At 39.2% G+C, this 21616-nt stretch overlaps 1 protein-coding gene across 1 annotated transcript in view; it reads left to right on the forward strand.

Moving 5' to 3' along the window:
* Nucleotides 1–946: 946 nt before the first annotated feature.
* LOC138742955 (docking protein 3-like) overlaps nucleotides 947–21616 on the forward strand; it is a 50041-nt gene continuing 29371 nt past the window's right edge. Inside the window, exon 1 of the mRNA XM_069897828.1 lies at nucleotides 947–1047. Coding sequence (XP_069753929.1) covers nucleotides 991–1047 — 57 coding nt within the window. The 5' untranslated portion in view covers nucleotides 947–990. The remainder of the gene's footprint in view (nucleotides 1048–21616) is intronic.

Below are 21616 nucleotides of genomic sequence, written 5' to 3' on the forward strand. Positions count from 1 at the left end.
AATACAATAATGGTACATAAAAATAAATAAATGTATTCCATTATAAAAAATAACATATAATTTAAGAAATAACATCACAATATTCGAACAAATATGGGAACCATACATGAAACACAATAGTGAAATCCTACCATGAACCTCCACCACCTAAAATGACAGGAGAAGACAATGAAATGAACTGACTCAATATATAAAACTAAAAGATAAAAATTTCTTGTTTATTTTTATTAATTGATGACATTGTTTAATGGGTTTAATGTATCATATAGATTGAACTTTGAATAAATGGAAAGAGGGGGTGAGGGAGGGAGGGAAGGGGGGAAAAAGGGGAGAAAATGACACTGTATATATTCAAGAAAATTGTCCTGTCTTCCAAAATCAAGCATGGATTCTCCAGTCCATCCTGGTACAAATTCTCATCTCTGGAACCATCTCATGGACCCGGTTAGACTTGGCAATTGAAAATAACTGCAAAATATTGTTGCTGGAAATGCAAAATAGAGGGGAAATTCTAGAACTTTCAGGAGAAACAAATCCAAGATTACAAGTCAATTATCTTTCCTCAGAATCGGAAAGACTTTGGAGATAAATAATATTTAAGATACACAGCTCAGGAAGTGGAAACAGAAGCAAATAAAAAGGGTGTGTCTGAAGCAAGTGGTAATGGGAACAGCAGAAGAGTCTGATAATTTGTAACCCTAATTCACCAGAGAACAAACATTTATCTGCCTTTACAATCTGAAGTGAAGAGAATAAAGCCTTAAATTTTCCTCATAATTTGGATGCTAATTTTGCAGTTTCATTCAGACATCCAGCTTTCCAGTTGACAATGCAAATTTGACGGTTTATTTTGAGGTCAAGATTTAAAATACATGTTGAATATTCTTTCCGCAAAAACAAGGAAGTGAATGTGTAGGAAGTGAAGGTTCAGTTGTTGAATACATAACTGCATTGTAAGGATTGAAGCAAACAGCATCTGAAACAAGTGCAATGGAAAAGCCCATCAAAGAAGGAATACTTCATGTACAGCAGGCCAAATTTGGGATGGTGAGTTTGCCTTGATGTGCACGTTTTTGGTGCTGGTGTTCAAAGGTTTAGAGTGTTTGGACAGAAAATGAGATAAGATTAGGTCGTGAATATATTGTCCCTGAAATCACAAAAGTCTAAACAATATCCCGCAAATGTGTTTCAGAACAAAATCTTGCCATTGGCTGCAGAAAGAGATTGGGGTTAGGGCTCGGGTAAAGTAGATAACCAAGAACTTGGATGGAGATGGAGCTTAAAGGAGGGAAATAAAAGGTGAGAGATTCTTGTAAGGAATTGCAGGAGCCACAGTCATTAATTGAGTCGGTACCGAGAAAAGGAGTGTTGCAGGTATCTAGGAGGGTCACACGTTCAAGTAAAGTTATGGAAAGATTTGAAAACAATGTCTAGCATTTTAAGCTCCCCAGGTAACTTCACCAGTGCAGGCTGGCAAGTTCCAAGTTAGAACAGTGTAGGCCCTTCAGCCCATGATGTTGTGGCAACCTATACCTGCCCCCAAATATCTAAACTCTCCCTACCTCAGAATCCTCTATTTTTCTTTCATCAATGTGCCTGTCTAAAAGACTTTAAATTTCCCCTATTGTTTCAGCCTCCACACCACCCCTGGCAATGCAATCCAGGCACCTACAGCTCTCAGTGTAAAAAACAGTTGGTGGGCAAAATTGAACATAGTAAGCAGAGTTGGATGAACTCGGACTTAGAATGAGGAGAGGAAGACTAGCTGCGGACACGGAAACAGGAGAGGATTGAAAAGCCTGAGATTTTTCCAACCTTTTGATGACCCACACTCCCACAACAATGCAAACCAATATTTACAGCCTCTAACAAGTACCAACTGATCGGGAGAGGAGCCACACCATGAGATAAAACCTCTTTGGCAGATCTGCTAGTACAAAAATGCAAATTCCGTCCTATAGTTATCTCTGCAAACAGCTATTGCTTCCCCTCACAGATGAACACTCTAGGCGTGTGCATGAGACAATGACATTGTTTACTCTCAATACTGATTAGAAGCCACACCGCAAGGAAACAGGACATTCAGCCCACCGAGTCCATGATAACAATCCAGCATCCACTCCCACGAACCCTCCACTAATCTTATTCTCCCCATCAACTTCCCCCAAATTCTACAATCCCCCATACATAAAATGCAGCAAAAACTAACTTACAAATTTGGCCTTGGTTGGAAGTGGGATGCCAGGTGGATGCCACAAGGTCACAGGGATAATGTACAAACTCCACATCGACCATCAGCATGGTAACTGCAGAATTAATCCAAATGATACTTTCTCTGTAATCCTGGATCTATTTTTTTCTTCATATTATGAATTGGGAGTTCCAATTACTAAAGGCCTAACTGTACGCTTTTTGCCTGAAATATATTGTGTTAGAGTAGGGATTTTCCCAGTACTGTTAGATTTAAAAATTACTTTAGTATTTCTGCAAATTAAATGACCTGACTGGAACAAGACCTGCCTTATTCAAAATGCTGCAGAATCTTGGATGACATTCAATGTAAAAATGCTGTGACTCCCTAAGTGGGTTTAGTTCATGAAAACCTTCTGGGGCTGGCACAGTTGGCGAAGCGGTGAGCGCCATGCCATTAATTCACCATCAATCCCGTGCTGTCTGTAAGGAATTGATATGCTCTCCAGGTCTGTGTGGGTTTTCCGTGGGGGCTCTGGTTTCCGCCCACAATTCAAAATGTACCAGGGGTGTAGGTTAATTGGTGTCTATGGGCGGGGTGGACTCGTGGGCCAGAATGGCCTGCTACTGTGCCATATGTCCAAAAAATTTAAATCATTGTTTAGCATTAATATGAAGTCCAACAGTGGGATCGCGAAAATTCTATAAGATATTAGAACGTTCACATCATCATAATGCTCCGTTCAATAAGTCAGGCAATGAAAACAATTCCACATTAAGGTGTGATTACCCACTCAATGGTACACATTCAATGCTGCTTTACCCCACCTCATACTACACTTGACAGAGTTTTGTTTAATCTGTTCCTATCGTGGGGTCAGACCATTGGAGTTGGCAGCTATTTCTGTGGAAATTTCTTCAGAAAGGTTGTGTCTTTGCAGAAAGTGGATGTGGTGGAAACTCCGAGTTCCTGTGGCTCGATGGGTTGAAGCACAGGTGCACTGTGACATCCAAATATTGGCCTGGAGAATCCTGTGGTGAGGTCAATACTGCAGGAGCAGCTGTTGGAATTGAATGCCCGTGGTGCCGACATTTACAATCGAGACTTCATTTTAGAACTCCATTGTCCGCCAATGATTTGAAACATCCATCAGTGATGCATAAAGACAAATCCTTTTTGCTTAAGGCTGCTCATTTATCTCTTCATTGATCTTACTTGCGAATAATTTTTTTGCCATGAGGCAAAAGTCAAGTCAAAGTCAAGTCGTTTGACAATTTCTCTGAATTCAGAGATTCTAATATTAATTTAGTTCACTGATATTTAGCAGTCAAATGGGGTTTTGAGCTAAAAGTTAAAAAATTTAAGCAAGAACTTCTGAATAAATAAAAAGGAACACAAAGAAGCTTAAGGGAAGTACAACTCAGTCTGTGTAAAAAGATATTGCATAATTGTTTCCATTGTATTTTGATCAGTCATCTTATTGCTTATTTGCTCTAGAACCAAAGAATGCTACAGCATAGAAAACAGGCCATTCAGCCCCTTTCATCCCACTGACCTGCTCCCATTCCATAACCCTCCAGACTTCTCCCTTCCATGTACCTATCCAACTTGTTCTTAAAACACAAGATAGTGCCTGCATTCACCCCATCAGACGGCAGCTCACTCCCACCACTCTCTGAGAGAAGAACTTGTCCTAATGTTCCCCCTAAAACATTCCCCTTTCACTCTAAAGCCATTTATCGTATTTATCTCTTAATCGAAGTGGAAAGAGCCTCCTTACATTTACTCTTTTATATAACATAACATAACAATTACAGCATGGAAACAGGCCATTAGGCCCTTCTAGTCTGCACCGAACCAAACACCCCTTTCTAGTCCCACCTCCCTGCACAATGCCCATAACCCTCCATCTTCTTCTCATTTATACCTCTCATAATCTTGTAAACCTCTATCAATTCTCCCCTCGTTCTTCTTCACTCCAAGGAATAAAATCCTAACCTGTTTAATCTTTCCCTGTAACTCAACTCCTGAAGACCCAACAACATCCTAGTAAATCCTCTCTGCACTCTTTCCAACCTATTGATAGCCTTCCTTGTAGTTAGCCACCCAGAACTGTACACAATATTCCAAATTTTGCTTCATCAATGTCTTAAACAACTTCTTTTTTTAAACTATATTTAAAATTTTATGACATGAATAAAATAAAAATTACATTTAAATAAATAATAAAAAATAAGATAATAAAAATTAGAATACTACATCATTAAACTACACAAATTAACCCCCCCAATATTTATAACACAACATTAATCATCTAATTTAAAATTAATCCAACCCTCCCCCCAAAATAAAGAGTGAAGAATTAATTAACAATGTTGTAAATAAAATAGAAAAAACCCCACTTACAAAAAAAAGGATAAAACTTAACAACAAAAAAAATTACTAACAACAAAAAAAATATCAATACTAAAATAATACCCTTAAACATATATTTAAATCAAACATAATTCATGTATTTAACAAATGAAATCACTTTAAAACTAAATTCAAATATTAAAATCATATATCAACCACATATCTGTTATACAAAAATCATAATTAATAATACATAAATACAGAATTTCCATTAATACCAAGTTTCCTTTATAATTCATCGAGAGAACAAAAACATCCCTTAGAAAAACAATCAAATAAACTTTTTATTCCCTTCCCCTCCCCTTATATAAAAAAAAGAAAAAAAAGAAAAAAAAGTTCAAACTCTTATAAAATTCTCCATATTCTTCATTTATAACATCTTCAAAATTCTCTATCAAAATTAACTTAATTTTATTAAACTCTTCTCCCTCAACGTATTTGTACTTAATTTTCTTCTTCTTCTTATCACCTTTCCCCTCATCTTCCTCTTCATCTAATTCAACATCCTCAATTTTTGACTTATTATCTTCTGTGACATCATCCTCTTAAAAAAGAAAGAAAAAAGAGAAAAAAAAACCCCAAAAAAAGAGAAAAAAAGGAGTGAAAAAAACCTCCTAATTCCCTCTCAATTACAATCAAAACAAAAAGAGTTTAAAAATATATAATTATTTATTTAAAAAAATAATTTAAAAAAACCTTCACTTCTTAACCCAAAAATTAAAAAGAAAAAAAAAACAGGTCGGAGGTCACAACTACCTCCTCCTGTTTAAACTGCCAAAAGCGGTAACTCCCCCAAAATATTGGGTGTGAGATAACTCACAGGTAGCTGATGACTTCTGGAAACTAGTGCCCACCCAGTTCCCTCTCCCAACTCCCATTTCATTAAACTATCATCATTATTTAAACTATTTAAACTCTTTTCAAAAAAAAGATAAAAGATTTATTTTTTTAAATCAACGTTACCACTTCGATCACCATTGCTTCCATTTCTTTTAAAAATCTGGATACCACCTTACATCTCTACTCTCTTTGGAGACCTTGAAGGACTACATCGTTCCTGAAACTGCATGATTGGTAGAGACTGAGCAAAGTCCATAACCTCTTTAGGATTGTCAAAGAATTTTGGCTAATTTCCATCCTAAAAAATCTTCAGTACTGCAGAATACATGAATGTTGCCCTATGTCTTTTTTTTCCACAACCGTTCTTTCACAGAATTAAATTCGCGTCGTAATAGCATAGTATTAAATCTCCATCTTGAAGCTTTCTGAACATCTTGTGAACTCAAATATTCTAATAGTAATAATGAATGATCCAAAACCAATCTAGCCTTATACTCCACAGATGTAACCCTATCCTGCAAATGTGCTGATATTAAAAAATAATCAATTCTAGAAAAAGAATTATGTCGCGAGGAATAAAAAGAAAAATCTTTCTCTGTAGGATTAACTCTTCGCCAAATATCAATTAAATTCAAATCTGCCATCATATTAATCACTTGGATTGCCATCTTAGACTTCTTAATTACTCTTGAGTACTTATCCAATAAGTCTTTACCAATTACAGAATTCCAGGAACAACGTAGTCCTCCACGGTCTCCAAAGAGGGCAGAGCTCCAACACCACATTCAAATCTCCCCCAACATCACATTAGAGTTCGATTGTCCAAGTAATAAAGACATATCCACAACAAAAGCTGTATCCTCAACATTAGGAGCATAAACATCAAGCAAAGTCCATGCCTCATTAAAGATTGTACAATTTAATTTTAGTAATCTTCCACCATTTTTCTCTTCACTCTGTAACTAAAATGGTAGATTCTTATGTACCAAAATTGCCACACCTTTTGCCTTAGAATTAAATGAAGAATAAAAAACATGCCCAACCCATTCACGCTTGAGTTTCAAATGTTCCTTATCTATTAAATGAGTTTCCTTTGCCATTGCGACCACCGTTTCTTCCATTTCTTCCAGAAATCAAATTCCCTTCTTGCAGCTCTGCCCTCTTTGGAGACCGTGGAGGACTACGTTGTTCCTGGAATTCTGTAATTGGTAAAGACTGAGCAAAATCCATAGCTTCTTTAGGATTATCAAAGAACTTTGGTTGATATCCATCCTGAAAAATCTTCAGTACCGCAGGGTTGCCTTATATCCTTTTTTCCACAATAATTCTTTCACAGAATTAAATTCAAGTCGTTGAAACATAATTTCCTGACTCAAATCCGGATAGAAGAAAACACGATTACTCTGAACCATCAAAGGAAATTTGTTTTGCTGTGCATTTCTAATAGCCATTCGTAAAATAGTCTCTCTATCACAGTAATTTAAACAGTGAACCAGAACAGGTCTTGGATTCTGTCCTGAAAAAGGTCTCCTTCTCAAAGCTCTATGAGCCCGTTCCAATATTAAACCTTCAGAAAACTTATCTTGTCCCAACACTTGTGGAATCCATTCAGTGAAAAATTTTCTTGGATCTGGCCCTTCTATCCCTTCTGGCAAGCCGACATTTTCACATTAACTTAACTGGATTGGTTCTCCAAATAATCAACCTTTTTGCTAAATTTTTATTCTGAATCTGTAACGTTTCAATTGTTTTATTCACATCTTGCAATTGATCTTGTACATCAGATAATCCTTGATCACACATCTCAAGTCTTTCAATAGTTTCAACTTTAAAAGCTCCATAATCAGCCATCTGTTGAGTATTGACATCCACCAATGCATTAATCTTAGAAGTAAGATTATTCATAGAATCACCTAAATGCATCATTGAAGAAAATATCTTATGTTCATGACTCTTGAAAAGTATATCAACATCAGTAGATCCAGACATGGTGGGATTCTGCTGTTCTTGTGGAATCAGAGGACCTTCTATCCCTTCTTTTAATTTAGTAGCTTTTCTTGCAGTTTGACTCCATGTAAGAGCCCCTGCCACAGACCTCCCAGAAGTATCAGGAGGCTGATGATCAGGGTTATCTTTGATCCAAACCTCCTTTAAAAGCTTCATTATGTCAATATCTGGAAGAGCTGTTATAACTGGTGGTATAGCAGTCAAATAACAACTCTTTAACTCTCCAACTGGTGGCGCCCCAGCTAATTCAGCAGTCAAAGTCTCAGTAGACGTTGTTTGAAATACTGGCATCCGGCCAGCCCTTTGTTCTAAAGGCAGCTGAAAATGACCTTCAGAAAGACTTACGGAATCAGAACGGAGCTCCAAGGCCGAATTCTTCGCTTGTTTTCCTGGATCCATTTCACGCTGAGTCGTGGCTTTTAGTAAACAAGCAGGCTCAGATAATTTCGGAAAATATAATTTTTTAACAATCTGTTGCTGTTTCCTTTTACTTTTGTTTTTAACAAATGTACCATTAGGTATTAATTCAACATCTCATACTATTTATAAACTTTTTAAAAAAGTTTTAACGGGCACTTAAAGACAAAACAATAAGTTAGAGTCAGGAGAGGACTGGAAGGCACGTCTGTTCCTTACGCCATCTTGCCATGCCCCATCTTAAACAACTTCAACATGACATCTCAACTCCTATAGGCAATATTTTGATTTATAAGATTTGGTTAGAGAGTTGTGGACTCCAGAAGTTAAGCAAGAAAGCCTGCTGCATGCAATAACAAAAGTGCTGGAGACACTCAGCAGATCACAGAGGATCCATAGGAAGCAAAGGCTGACCAGTGTTTTGGGCCTGGGTTCTTTGTTAAGGTATAAGCAAAACCTGGCCGGAACTTGGATAAAAGGTGGGGTGAGGTGGGGGGGAGGGGGGTGGTGGAGAGAAGGGAGAGGAGATTGGGCTACCAGGTAAGGTGGATACAGGTGGGAGGGTAGAAGAGATATGATAGGGGCAGGTGGTAGCTCTCTGATAGGAGAAGAGAAAGGGGTGAGGGAGCTGGAGGAAAGGAGTCAGAGGGATAGGGAAAGAGAGAGAGAGAGAGATGGGGCAGGGGAGATATGGAGGTTAATGCCATCTGTTTGGAGAGTGTCCAGGTGGAATTTAAGGTGTCATTCCTCCAATCTGTGGGCAGCCTCGGCTTGGTAGTGCATGAAACCATAGACAGACATGAGGATGTGGGAATGGTGCTTGAAATTAAAATGGTTGGCCGCTGTGAGGTTCCTGCTATTGCAACGGACAGAGTGAAGGTGTTTGGCGAAACATTCTCCCAGTCTGCATCCAGTCTCCCTGATGTAGAGGAGATCACAATGGGAGCACTGGATGCAGTAGATGCAGATTCACAAGTGAAGTGTTCCTTCACTAGGCAGGTCATTTTGATGCCCTGAATGGTGGTCAATTTAAACATACAGCATGGAAACAGGCCCTTCCAGTCCATGAGGTCGTGCTGCCCAATTAGCCTAAAACCTGCAGGCATTTTGAAGGGTGGGCGGAAACCGGCACACTGGGCGGAAACCCATACAGACACAGGGAGAACATACAAACTCCTAACAGACAGCCCTGGATTTAAACACAGGCCGCTGGCGCTGTAATAATGTTGAGCTAAACGCCATGCTACCTGTGCAGCTCAAGTCACAGGGGATGGTATGAAGGGGGCAATTTGTGGGAAGGGACAAGTGGATGAGGGAGTCACAGAGGGGAGAAAGGAGGGGATGATATGTCAGTTGCTGGGATCACATTGTAAGCAGCTGAAAATGTGGAACAATGTTGGATATGGAGGCTGGTGGGTTGGTAGGTGAGGACAAGGGGAATCCTATCCTTGATGTGTCTAGGGGTGAAGGGGGCCAGGAGATATGGCTATAGTTTAGTTCATAGCAGTGAAGGGGAAGCCAGTTTTTTTTTGAAGAAGGAGGACATCTCGGATGTTCTGGAATGGAAGACCTCAACCTGGGAGCAGATGTGATGGAGACAGAAGAATTTAGGAAAGGAATGGAATCCTTACAGGAGACATGGGGAGAAAAGGTGTGGCTGAGGTAACTGTGGGTGTTGATAGGTTTAAAGACCATGATATGTCAGGTTCATTCCCATTGGGCATACAGTATTAACATTTTACCTACTACTTGTGATAGTACAGATTCTATCACCAATGTGTATATGTACATATGTACAGATGGTAGTGTAGGATGACTGTGATTGGCTGAGAGTGTAGCCACACCTATTGGCAGGTCTTAAAAGGTTGCTCCTAGCCAGACCAGGTCATTCTGGACTGGTCGACCTACTTGTGATACGCTCCAGTCTTTTAGTTAATAAAAGCCTTGGTTGGGATCAACAAGTCTTTGGTTCTTTCGATGTGCATTACAGTACTTACACAGAAAGTGCTGGAAACATTTTGTTCCACTGACTCTGATGATCTGTTGAGTACTTTCCAGTATTTTTTTGTTCTTGTTTCAGATTTCCAGCATAGATCATAGAACATAGCACAGCGCATGCCATATATTCCTTAAAATAAGTACTAAACCCTCCCTACCCCATAATCCTCTAATTTTATTTCATCCATGTCTAAGTGTCTCTTAAATTACCCTCATGTTCCAGCCTCCACCACCATCCCCGGCAAGGCATTCCAGGCCCCCACAACTCTGTGGGTAAATAAACTTATCCCTGATGTCTCCCCTAAACTTCCCTCCCTTCTCTTTGCACTCATGTCCTCTGGTGTTTGCTGATCCTGCCCTGGGACACAGGTGCTGGCTGTCCACCCTATCTGTGCCTCTCATAATCTTGTAGACCTCTATCAAGTCTCCTCTCATCCTTCTACGTTCCAAAGAGAAAAGTCCCTGCTCTGCTAACCTTGCCTCATGAGACTTACTTTCCATTCCAGGCACCATCCTGGTAAATCTGCAGCAATGTTTTAAATTTTCATTTAGTGTTATCCATGGCCTGATGCTGAAGTGGATATTGACCTGCTGACACTTGTGAACAATGGCCTGATCTGGTCTGTTATCATCATTCCAATGGGCAATGTTTTTCAAACCGCAGAAGGAACATTTCAGACACACTGTTTAAAGGAAGACATTACCTAGTGTTCATGATCCCAGAGGACCCCAAAACCCAGCAGCAATAGATATTCACCAAGACAAATGGTTACTTAAACAAAAGTTGCTTTTCATTATCTTTAAACATGAAAACAGGATTAAACTTTAACTTATTACTATTAACTAACCTAACTTAACCCCCTTCTAATTCTTGCACACGTGCAAGTTCAGAAAAGTTCTTTAATTCACAGTCCAATCTCACTTCTCATTCCTCCAAGTTCACTGGTTGCAGGCCATTCTTATACTGTGCGCAGAATTGAACATTTATGAAGTTCACCAGGCTTTGGGGCTTGAAAGGTAAATGGTTACCACTCAGGAAGTTTCTTGTCAGTTTTCAGAGAGAGATTTGTTGTTCCTGGACACAAACTGATCCCTTTTAAACAGCCACATCAGTGTCTTGCCTAAGAAACTTGCCCCATCAGGGTTCTCCAGATGATAACCTCTTTCTTTCAGGTCACCACAGGATTCCTTTTAGTTTCCCATTTTTCAAGTGAAACATTAGGCACCCACTCCTCATATGGACCACAAGGGGTTTGACCATGCTAAACTAAGCACTCACAATCCATATATTTCTATACATGATCAATTTTAACATCGTGAAAAACAATCTGTTATCACATTATTTGTACCTCTGATATAATTAATTTGCAGATTATATTCTTGCAATATTAAACTCCAGTTTAAAAATTTTCTGGTTTTATTCTTCATTTTATTCAAAAACACCAGAGTATTGTGGCCAGTAAATATCACAATTGGTTCCTGAGAGGTACTGACATATACATCAAAATTCTGCTGAACAAATATTATAGACAACAGTTCCTTCTCAATAGAGGAATAGTTCCTTTGATGAACATTGAATTTTTTTGAAAAGCAGGCAACTGGATGGTCAATTTCATTATGTTTTTGTAATAAAACTGCACCTGCTGCCCCCTCACTGGCATCCACTGCTAAAAAAAATGGTCTATCAAAATCAGGAGGTTTTAAAATAGGATAATGGCATAGCATCTCCTTTAAATGTTCCAAAACTGTCTGACAAACTTTAGTCCGCACAAATTTCTCCCCTTTCTTCAAAAGGTTTGTTAAAGGAAGAGCAACCTCAGCAAAATTTCTGTAAAATTTCCTATAATATCCTGCCATTCCTAAAAACCTCACTGCTTTCTTGCCATTGGGATTAGGAAATTCAGAAATTGCATTAATCTTAGCTTGAATAGGTGCAACTTTGCCATGACCAACTACATGATCTAAGTATATTACAGTGGCATTTGCAAATTGACTCTTTGCTAAATTAACTGGGAGCATTTTTGGGGTAGGTGTGACCTGACAAAAAGGATGGGTTGCATTTCAACCCCAGGGGGACCAGGATTCTGGCAGGGACATTTGCTGGGGTTACTCAGGAGACTTGAAACTGGACTGGCTGGGGGGAAGGAACCAATTGAAGGAGAACAGCAAAGAGGAGGTTAAAATGCAATCAGAGAAAGCTTGTAGACAGTGTTTGAGGGGGAAAAGGCAGGTGATAGAAAAGGGGGATGCTCTATATGAAGAGGTCGATTGCAAAAGATCATAAGAGAGCTGTGGGTAAAGATAGGGGCATACAGGAAGTAAAAAGTGGGAAATCTCTAAACTGCATATATTTAATGCTAGGAACATTGTAAGGAAGGTGAATGAGCTGAAGGCATGGATTAACACTTGGAAGTATGACATGGTAGCGATTAGTAAAATGGTTACAGGAGGGATGAGACTGGCAGCTAAATATTCCTGGATTTAGTTGCTTTAAATGTGATAGAACCAGGTGGGGGGGTGGGGCAAGAGGGGGTGGGGTTGCACTACTTTTTAGAAAAAATATTACAGCGGAGCTTAGGTGTGATAGGATAGAAGGCTCATCCAGGGAGGCTATTTGGGTAGAATTGAGGAATGGGAAAGGGATGTATAATGGACCACTGAATGAGGAACGTGAATTAGAGGAACAAATTACTAGGGAGATAGCAGATATTTGTAATAAGCACAGGGTAGTGATTGTGGGGATTTTAATTTTCCAAATATTAATTGGGAAACCCATTCCATGAAAGGGCAGGATGGGTTGGAGTTTGTAAAATGTGTGCAGGATAGCTTTTTACATCAATACGTGAAGGTACCAACTAGAGAGGGAGCTGTGTTGGATTTACTGTTGGGGAATGAGATGGGTCAGGTGACAGAGGTTTGTATGGGGGAGCACTTTGGGTCCAGTGATCAGCATGCCATTAGCTTCAAGGTAATTATGGAAAAGGATAGGTCTGGGCCCAGAGTTGAGGCTTTTGAGTGGGGAAAAGCTAGGTTTGAGGAGATGCGAAAGGATTTACAAGGGGTGGATTGGGACAATTTGTTTTCTGGGAAGGATGTAATAGAGAAATGGAGGGTCTTTTAAAGGAGAGATTTTAAGAGTACAAAATCTTTATAAACCTGTTAGGTCAAAAGTTTGAGAGAGCCATGGTTCTCAAGGGATATTGGAAACTTGGTTCAAAAAAAGAGGGAGTACTACAATAAATATAAGAAACAGGGAAAAAAGATGTTTGGGTGCTATATTGAATGTAAAAAAAAAATCAAGAAAGAAATTAGAAAAGCTAAAAGGTTATGAGGTGGCTATAGCAAGCAGGGTAAAAAATAAATCCAAAAGGTTTCTACAAATATGTAAATAGCAAAAGGAAAGTGAGAGATAAAATTGTTCCAATAGAGAATCAGAAAGGACAAATGTGTGTGGAGCCAAAAGAGATGGGGAGGTCTTGAACAATTTATTTTCCTCAGTATTTACTGAGGAGAAAAATATTGAACTGTGAAGGGTAAAGGAAGAAAAGGGGGTATGGAGTCTATAGTGATTAAGAAAGAGGTAGTACTGGAGCTTCTGAAGCATATAAGTCTCCAGGTCCTGACAGGATTTTCCCCAGGACCTTGAGAGAAGTTAGTGAGGAAATAGCGGAGGCTCTGGCAGTGATTTTTCAAATGTCATTAGAGACGGGTATAGTGCTGGAGGATTGGTGTGTTGTGCATGTGGTTCCTTTGTATAAAAAGGGTTCAAGGTGCAAGCCTAGCAATTATCGGCCAGTAAGTTTGACGTCTGTGGTAGGTAAATTGATGGAAAGCATTCTTAGAGATACTCAACACGGATTTGTGTGTGGAAGGTCGTGTTTGACCAATCTTGTTGAATTTTTTGAAGAGGTGATTAGGAATGTTGATGAGGGTAGAGCAGTGGATGTTGTCTATTTGTACTTCAGTAAGGCCTTCGATAAGGTTCCACATGGAAGGTGAGTTAGGAAAGCTAAATCCTTGGGTATTAATTTGGAGATAGTCAAATGGATTCAACAGTGGCTGGAAAGAAGGTGCCAGAGAGTAGTAGTAGATAATTGTTTGTCAGGATAGAGGCTGGTGACAAGCGGTGTACCTCAGGGTTTGGTATTGGGATCATTGCTGCTTGTAATATATATTAATGATCTGGAGGATGGGGCGGTAAATTGGATTAGTAAATATGCAGATTATACTAAAATAGGGGGAATTGTGGATGATGAAGAGGGTTTTCAAAGATTGCAGAGGGATTTAAACTGCTTAGAGGAGTGAGCAGAAAGATGGCAGGTGAAGTTTAATGCTTATAAGTGTGAGATGCTTCATTTTGGAAAGAATAATCAAAGCAAGACATATGTGGTAAATGGGAGGGCATTGAAGAATGCAGTGGATCAGAAAGATCTAGGATTAATGGAGCAATGTTCCCTGAAGGTAGGAGCATATGTGGATAGGGTGGTGAAGAAGGCCTTTAGTATACTTGCCTATATAAATCAATGCATAGAATATAAGAGTTGGGAAGTAATGTTGAAACTGTACAAGGAATTGGTGAGGCCAAATTTAGAGTACTGTGTGCAGTACGGGTCACCGATTTATAGGAAGGATATTAACAAGATAGAGAGAGTTCAGAGAAGATTTACAAAATTGTGGCCTGGGTTTCAGCATCTGGAATACAAGGAAAGATTGAGCAAATTAGGTATTTATTCCTTGGAATGTAGAAGGATGAGAGGGGATTTGATAGAGGTGTTTAAGATAATGAGAGGGATAGATAGAGTTGATGTGGAAAGGCTTTTCCCATTGAGAGTAGGAGAGATGGATACAAGAAGACATGGGTTGAGAGTTGATGGGCAAAGGTTTAGGAGTAACATGAGGGGGAACTTCTTTACTCAGAGAGTGGTTACTGTGTGGAATGGGCTTCCGGGAAAGGTGGTGGAGGCAGTGTAAATTTTGTCATTTCAGAAAGAGTTGGATGAGTATATGGGTGGGAGGGGGATGGAGGGATATGGGCAGGGTGCTGGTAGGTGGGATTAGAGGAGGGTACTTAGATCTGTGTGGACTAGAAGGGCCAAACTGCCTGTTTCCATGCTGTAATTGTTATATGGTTATATGGTTAACAGTTACATTTGCTTTGGATAATCTTACAAACATTCATTAATTTCCCTCAGATGTTCTTCCCATGTGTTAATTTTTGTGACGAAGTCAGAGGAACATAGGAACATAGGAAGTAGGAACAGGAGTAGGCCAAAAATGGCCCATCGAGCCTGCTCCGCCATTCAATATGATCATGGCTGATCTAATTTATGACCTAACTCCACCTACCTCCCATCTCCCAATATCCCCTAATTCCTCTATCATGTAAAAATTTATCTAACTGAATTTTAAATATGTTTAATGAAGCAGCCTCAACCACTTCCCTGGTTAGAGAATTCCAAACATTCACTACTCTCTGGGAAAAACTATTTTTCCTCATCTCTGTCCTAAATCTACTCCCCCGAATCTTGAGAATGTGTCCTCTCGTTTTAGTTATATTGAGTCATCAATATAAGCATCTGTATGTATTAACCCTTGGATTACCAAATTAATCATCCTTTGGAATGTTGCAGGGGCATTTTTCATGCCAAAAGGTAACATATTAAACTCATATAAACCGGATGGAGTTACAAATGCCAAAATATTCTTTCCTCTCTCAGTTAAAGCCACACACCAGTAACCCTTCAATAAATCCAGCTTAGTAAGAAATTTGGCTTTCCCAATTTTATCAATACAGTCATCTATTCTCGGATAGGATAAGCATCTGTTTTAGTTACTGAATTCACTTTCCTTTAATCTGTACAGAACCTAACAGTTCCATTCGGTTTAGGTACCAGAACACAAGGAGAACTCCAATCTGAGTTTGAAGGTCTAATAATATCATTTTTCAACATATATTCCACTTCCTGATCCATGATTTTACTCTTCTGAATGTTTATTCTATATGGGTGTTGTTTTATGGGACTTTCCTCCACCGCATCCACATCATGATAAATCACTGATGTCCTGTTTGCCACATCAGGAAACAAATTTATATATTTCAAAATTAATTCTTTCAACTGCATCTGTTCTTGTGACTTAAGATGGCCTACCTTTTCCTCCAAATTTTCCAAAATTGCTAAGTTAGACAAGCACACAGGAAGTATGGTTTCTTTAAAGTTACTCTCACAAGATTTTGTTTCCATAATCTTGTGATCCATAACTTCCTCAACCCTGTCAACAACTAACACCTCTAATACAGACTGTTCTTCACTACCCTTATCCTCATAATAAGGTTTCATTAACAATTCACCCTTCAAGAAATATCCACAAGCCATTTCTTTAATCTCCTGTTCACTTCCTGCTTTGTCCCTTAAGTCAATAAGATCTGTATCTCTCCTCTATTGCTGAATTAACTCTTTCCTTGACAAAGAGAAATCCTTACTCTCACAATTACCCTGCTCTTTCAAGACTATTTCAGAAGCACTGGCAAGTCTCTATCTACAGGATCTTCCTCTGTTATCATCATTTTCTTAGACAAAGACTATGTTACAGCACATGTAGGATATATCTCACAATCCTCCTCAACCTTATCCTTACTAGGCTGATATGTTAATCTCAAAACTGACCCAATTTTATCCTCTGTCAAACCATTCCATAATAAAAACAAGACACCCTGTATGGGTAACTTTGAAATTACTCCTACTACAACAGGTCCTTTAACTAATTCTGAATTCAGCACTATGTTGTGAAGAACTATTGACTCTACCTCACCTCCAATACCTTTAATCAAAGTCGTTTCCACTGTGTCAGTCTTTTGATCAAGAGTTAAAACATTTTCCAACAATGGTGACTGAGCAGCCCCAGTATCTCTAAGAATTTTAACTGGAACCTGTGATTCTCCCTCCTTTACTAAAACCAAGCCCTCTGACAGAAAAGGTTTGAAAACATCCATGACACCCTTATCAGATTCGGAACATCTGCTTTCCTTAAATTCAACTGTCTGAATACATGCTTCTGGTAAAACCTCCTTTTCTCGCCTCTTTTTCAATACTAGACAATTTGCAATAACGTGACCAGGTTTCTGTCAAAAATCACATACAAATCCAGAAGTTCTGTCCTTTCCCTCCTTACTTTCATCTTTTCTCTTGACAGACTTAATTTCAGGCTTTCTAGTCTGCTCTACATTAACCTTCTGAACAGGTTTATTAACCTGTTCCACATTAACCCTCTGAAAAGCCTTACTATTCTGAAATTTATTTTTGTGAATTAGGGCAAATTCGTCTGCTAATCTAGCTGTTTGCTGCCACGTCCCCACGTCTCTCTCATCCAGGTATAATTTAATCTCATTTGGAACACATCCTCTTTTAATTTCCTCAATTAATATCAATTCTCTCAATATGTCAAAATCATTATTTATTACTTTTGAGGTGCACCAACAGTCAAAACATACAAATTTTCCCAGAGCAAATCCATATAAGATTGATTCCATGTTTTTATTAAATTCCTAAATTTTTGTCTATATGCTTCTGGAACTAACTCATAAGCTTTCAATACTGCTTGTTTACAGTATCATAATTTGCCACTTGCTGTGCAGTCAAGCTAGAATATGCAATTTGTGCTTTTCCCTTCAACACACTTTGGAGCATAAGAGGCCACTTTTTGGCCATCTTGAACTCTCAGCAACCTTTTCAAAAAGCTGAAAATATGAATCGATATCTCCCTCATCAAAAGGAGGAACTAGATTTACTTCTCTCCTAGCCAAAAACCTCTCCCCAGGAGTTAAATCCTCAATTCTCCTACCAATCACTATCTCAATTTTTAACTTCTCTAATTGAAAATATCTGATCCTTTAAAGTTCCTCCCTCCATGATACAGCTACCTCAAACTCATTTATCCTCCATTTTTCAGTTTCCTTTCTTTATTCTTCAGCTTGGTCTGCCTCATATTGTTGTCTCTGCAACTCAAAGTTCCGTTTCTCTTTTTCTTCCAACACTTTCCTCTTCCACCCTCAGTTTCTCTAACTCCAACTCCAATTCAACAGATCTATCCTCCCAAAAATCTGTCTTTCTCAAGAAATTTTCCCTCACCTATATATTTCACTATAATCTTCTGTATTTGTATTTTCCTCATCTAATGCTTGACTTCAGTCAACTTTAAGTCCTAAGAAATAACCATCAGTTCCTTTTTTCTCTTGCACTGCGGCTCCAATGGTGATGGTTTTGACAAAAATGGACTAGCATCCATTGCTGCTGTTTTTCCACACACTCATAGTTTAAATTAGCTCGAAAAAAAACAATTAACTAATAAATTACAAAAACTCCAAAAATTTAAGATCCCAAAACTCCAATTTAAAATCAAAAGGATGATCCCCAAAAATGTTATGAGTCCAGAGGACCCCAATACCCAACAGCAACAGAAATTCACCAAGACAAATGGATGGAGGTGTTCAAGATTTTAAAAGGGACAGAGAGAGTCAACGTGGATAGGCTTTTTCAATTAAGAGTGGGGGATATTCAAACCAGAGGCCATGGTTTGAGATTGCAGGGGAAAAATTATAAGGGGAACATGAGGGGAATGAGGAATAAGCTTCCGGCAGAGGTGGTTGAAGCAGGGACGTTATTTACATTTAAGGAAAGACTGGATAATTACATGGAGGGGAGAGGATTGGAGGGGTATGAACCAGGTGCTGGTCAGTGGGACTAGGAGGGTGGGGATTTGTTCCGGCATGGACTAGTAGGGCCAAACTGGCCTGTTCTGTGCTGTATATGGTTATATGGTTATATAGTTACTTGAACAAAAGTTGCTTTTACTTATCTTTAAACATGAAAACAGAATCACACGTTAACTTATAACTAGTAACTTATTTAACGTTAACTTAACCCCCTTCCAATTCTAAGTGCACATGTATGTAATGTTTGTGGATGTTTAGAAAAGTTATTTAAATCACAGTCTAATCTCACTTCTCATTCCTCCAAGTTCACTGGTTGCAGGCAATTCTTATACTGTGCACAGAATATAACATTTATGAATTTCACCAGGCTTTGGGGCTTGAAAAGTACATGGTTACTGCTCAGGAAGGTTCTTGTCAGTTTCAGAGAGAAATTTGTTGTTCCTGGACACAAACTGATCTCTTTTAATCAGCCACGTTGGTGTCTTGCCTAAGAAACTTGCCCCATCAGGGTTTTCTAGTTGATAACCTCATTCTTTCAGGTCATCACAGAGTTCCTTTTTGTTTCCCTTTTTTCAAGTAAATCATTAGGCAGCCAGTCCTCTCCTCTCGTATGGACCACAAGGGCTTTGACCAGGCTGAACTAAGAACTCACAACCCATCTTCAAAATGGGGTTTTCCACAAGCTTACCAGTTCCAGTCCCAATGCTGCTGCTGCTGACTGTGGAACTGTAGAACTGAATACTCTCTCTCTGTCTCTGAAAAGCCTGTTTTTTTTTCTCTCTCCAAAACCACATGACCCTTCTAGAACAGCAAGCTCAACTCAGACAGACTGCGGCTCCGAACCTAATACTCCAAGTTCTTTCAACTGTTGCTTTTCAAAACAACAATCCATTAGTGAAGTCACTTGGACACTCTTCAAAGTTTTTGCAAAGGCTCTCGGAGCCGGCCTGTCTGGTTTGAGCAGAGCTCCAATATTTTAAATGAGATCTGTTTTGAAGTGTTTGTATGTGACCTACACTAAAAAATCTGCCACACTCTATCTCCCAAAAACATATCTATGTACAATATAAAAGACAACATGTTCTGTTACACTAGTGATTCTCAAATCAAAACAGACTAATTTAAATGTTACCAGGCATGACAACCAACTTGCCTCAAAAGATTTTCTGGGGTAGAATGGGTATAAGGAGCAGAACAATGTGAATCTGTGTACTGAAGAAGTTAAAATATATGACTTAAAACCACACAGTAAAGAAGTAGTGTCTTTTTTTAAACCAATGAATTCCCTATCTAAAAAATTATGGTACAGTACAACTCCAATTATCCAAAATAAACATTTTTTTTGGATAACTGGTTATTTTTTTAAAAAACAGCCAAGTAGCAACAGCAAATCATGTGTATCAGTGCTTAAACAAGGAAAGGCTTTTAAAGTATTAAAATAAAATTTAATTTTCACCAAAAAATGCTAGCCACTGCCAATCACCAACACTTCCCCACTGGGGCCCCAATTGGTCCGGATCCCATGAGCCCAAGGTCCACTGCTGCCATCCCAATATCCACTGCTGCCAATGCCAGGAGCCTAAGGTCCACTGCTCCTGGCTCTGGGAGCCCAAGGTCGCTGGTCAGTTTGGCCCCGAAAAAATTTGGATAAATGAGGATTTCAGATATCCTCATTCATCTGAAATTTAAGAAAATTTTTAGATAACTGAGGATTTCGGAGAATCCAATTTCAGATCATTGGAGTTGTACTCTACGAACTAATGACTGTGCGCTGGTCATTAAGATCAGCAGGGGCCGAACTCTCCCATTCATTCAGGAAGTCAAAGTATGGGTGCACACTGAGAATCCACAGACACCTGTGTAACACCAGCAACATGAGGCAGGCCATTCAAACCATTACTAGCTATAATTAAACCCTACAGGTCAGTGACAATGATGACTCCCTTCCTGACAGGTTGAGTACCTTCTACGCACAGTTTCATGAACCAGAATCAGAATTTATTGTCACGAACGTATGTCACAAAATTTGTTATTTTTATTCGTTATTAAAATTCGTGCAAAAATTGCTATAGATTACATTTTTAAATAATGAATTAATGTAAAAGAAGAGAGGAAGTCTGTGGAATATTGTCCATTCATAAATCTGATGATGGAGGGGAAGAAGCTGTTTTTGTACCATTAGATATTCATCTTCAGACTCCTGTATCCCCTTCCTGATGGTAGCAGTGAGAAGAGGGTGGAGTCCTTGAGGACAGAGGCTGCTTTCTTAAGGCACCAGCTCCTGTCCCCTCGATGGAGTGAAGACTGATGTCCGTGATGGTGCAGGCCAATTTCACAACTCTCTGTACCCTTTCCTGTCCTGTCCATACCAGACCATGGTTCCCACTACCTTTCCTTGCTGTCATATTGATGAGAAAAAGCAATGTAACACCAAGGAAAGCCACATCTCCCCTGAAAAGCAGGCACCCAGCATAGCCATGGCTGTGGTGAGGAGGATCCTATCTAGGGTGAACCTGTACAAAGCAGCATGACCAGACAATGTATCTGTTCAGGTGCTGAAGAACTTTGCTGTCCATCATCATAACATCCCAACTGTACTCTGATTTATGATGGCCTAAATGCCAAAAGTTTTCTTCACAACCCTGTCTACCTGTGATGCCACTTTCAGGGAATTATGCATCTCCATTCTCAGATTCCTTTTTACTTCCGCACTCCTCAATGCCCGACCATTAACTGTGTATGTCCCACCTTGGTTTGTCCTTCCAAAATGCAAACACACTTGTCTGCATTAAATTCCATCTGCCATTTTCTGGACCATTTTTCCAATTGGTCCGGATCCCTCTGCAACCTTTGAAAGCCTTCGTCACTGTCCACAACACCTCAATCTTAGTGTCATTAGCAAATATGCGACATTATCATCCAGATCAGATCATTGATATAGACAACGAACAGCAATGGTCCCAGCACTGATCCCTGATTCCTGAAGGACACGACGGTCACAAGCCCCCAGACTGAGAAGCAATCATCCACCACTACTC

The sequence above is a fragment of the Narcine bancroftii genome, chromosome 9 (genome assembly GCF_036971445.1).
Source record: "Narcine bancroftii isolate sNarBan1 chromosome 9, sNarBan1.hap1, whole genome shotgun sequence".
NCBI lineage: Eukaryota > Metazoa > Chordata > Chondrichthyes > Torpediniformes > Narcinidae > Narcine > Narcine bancroftii.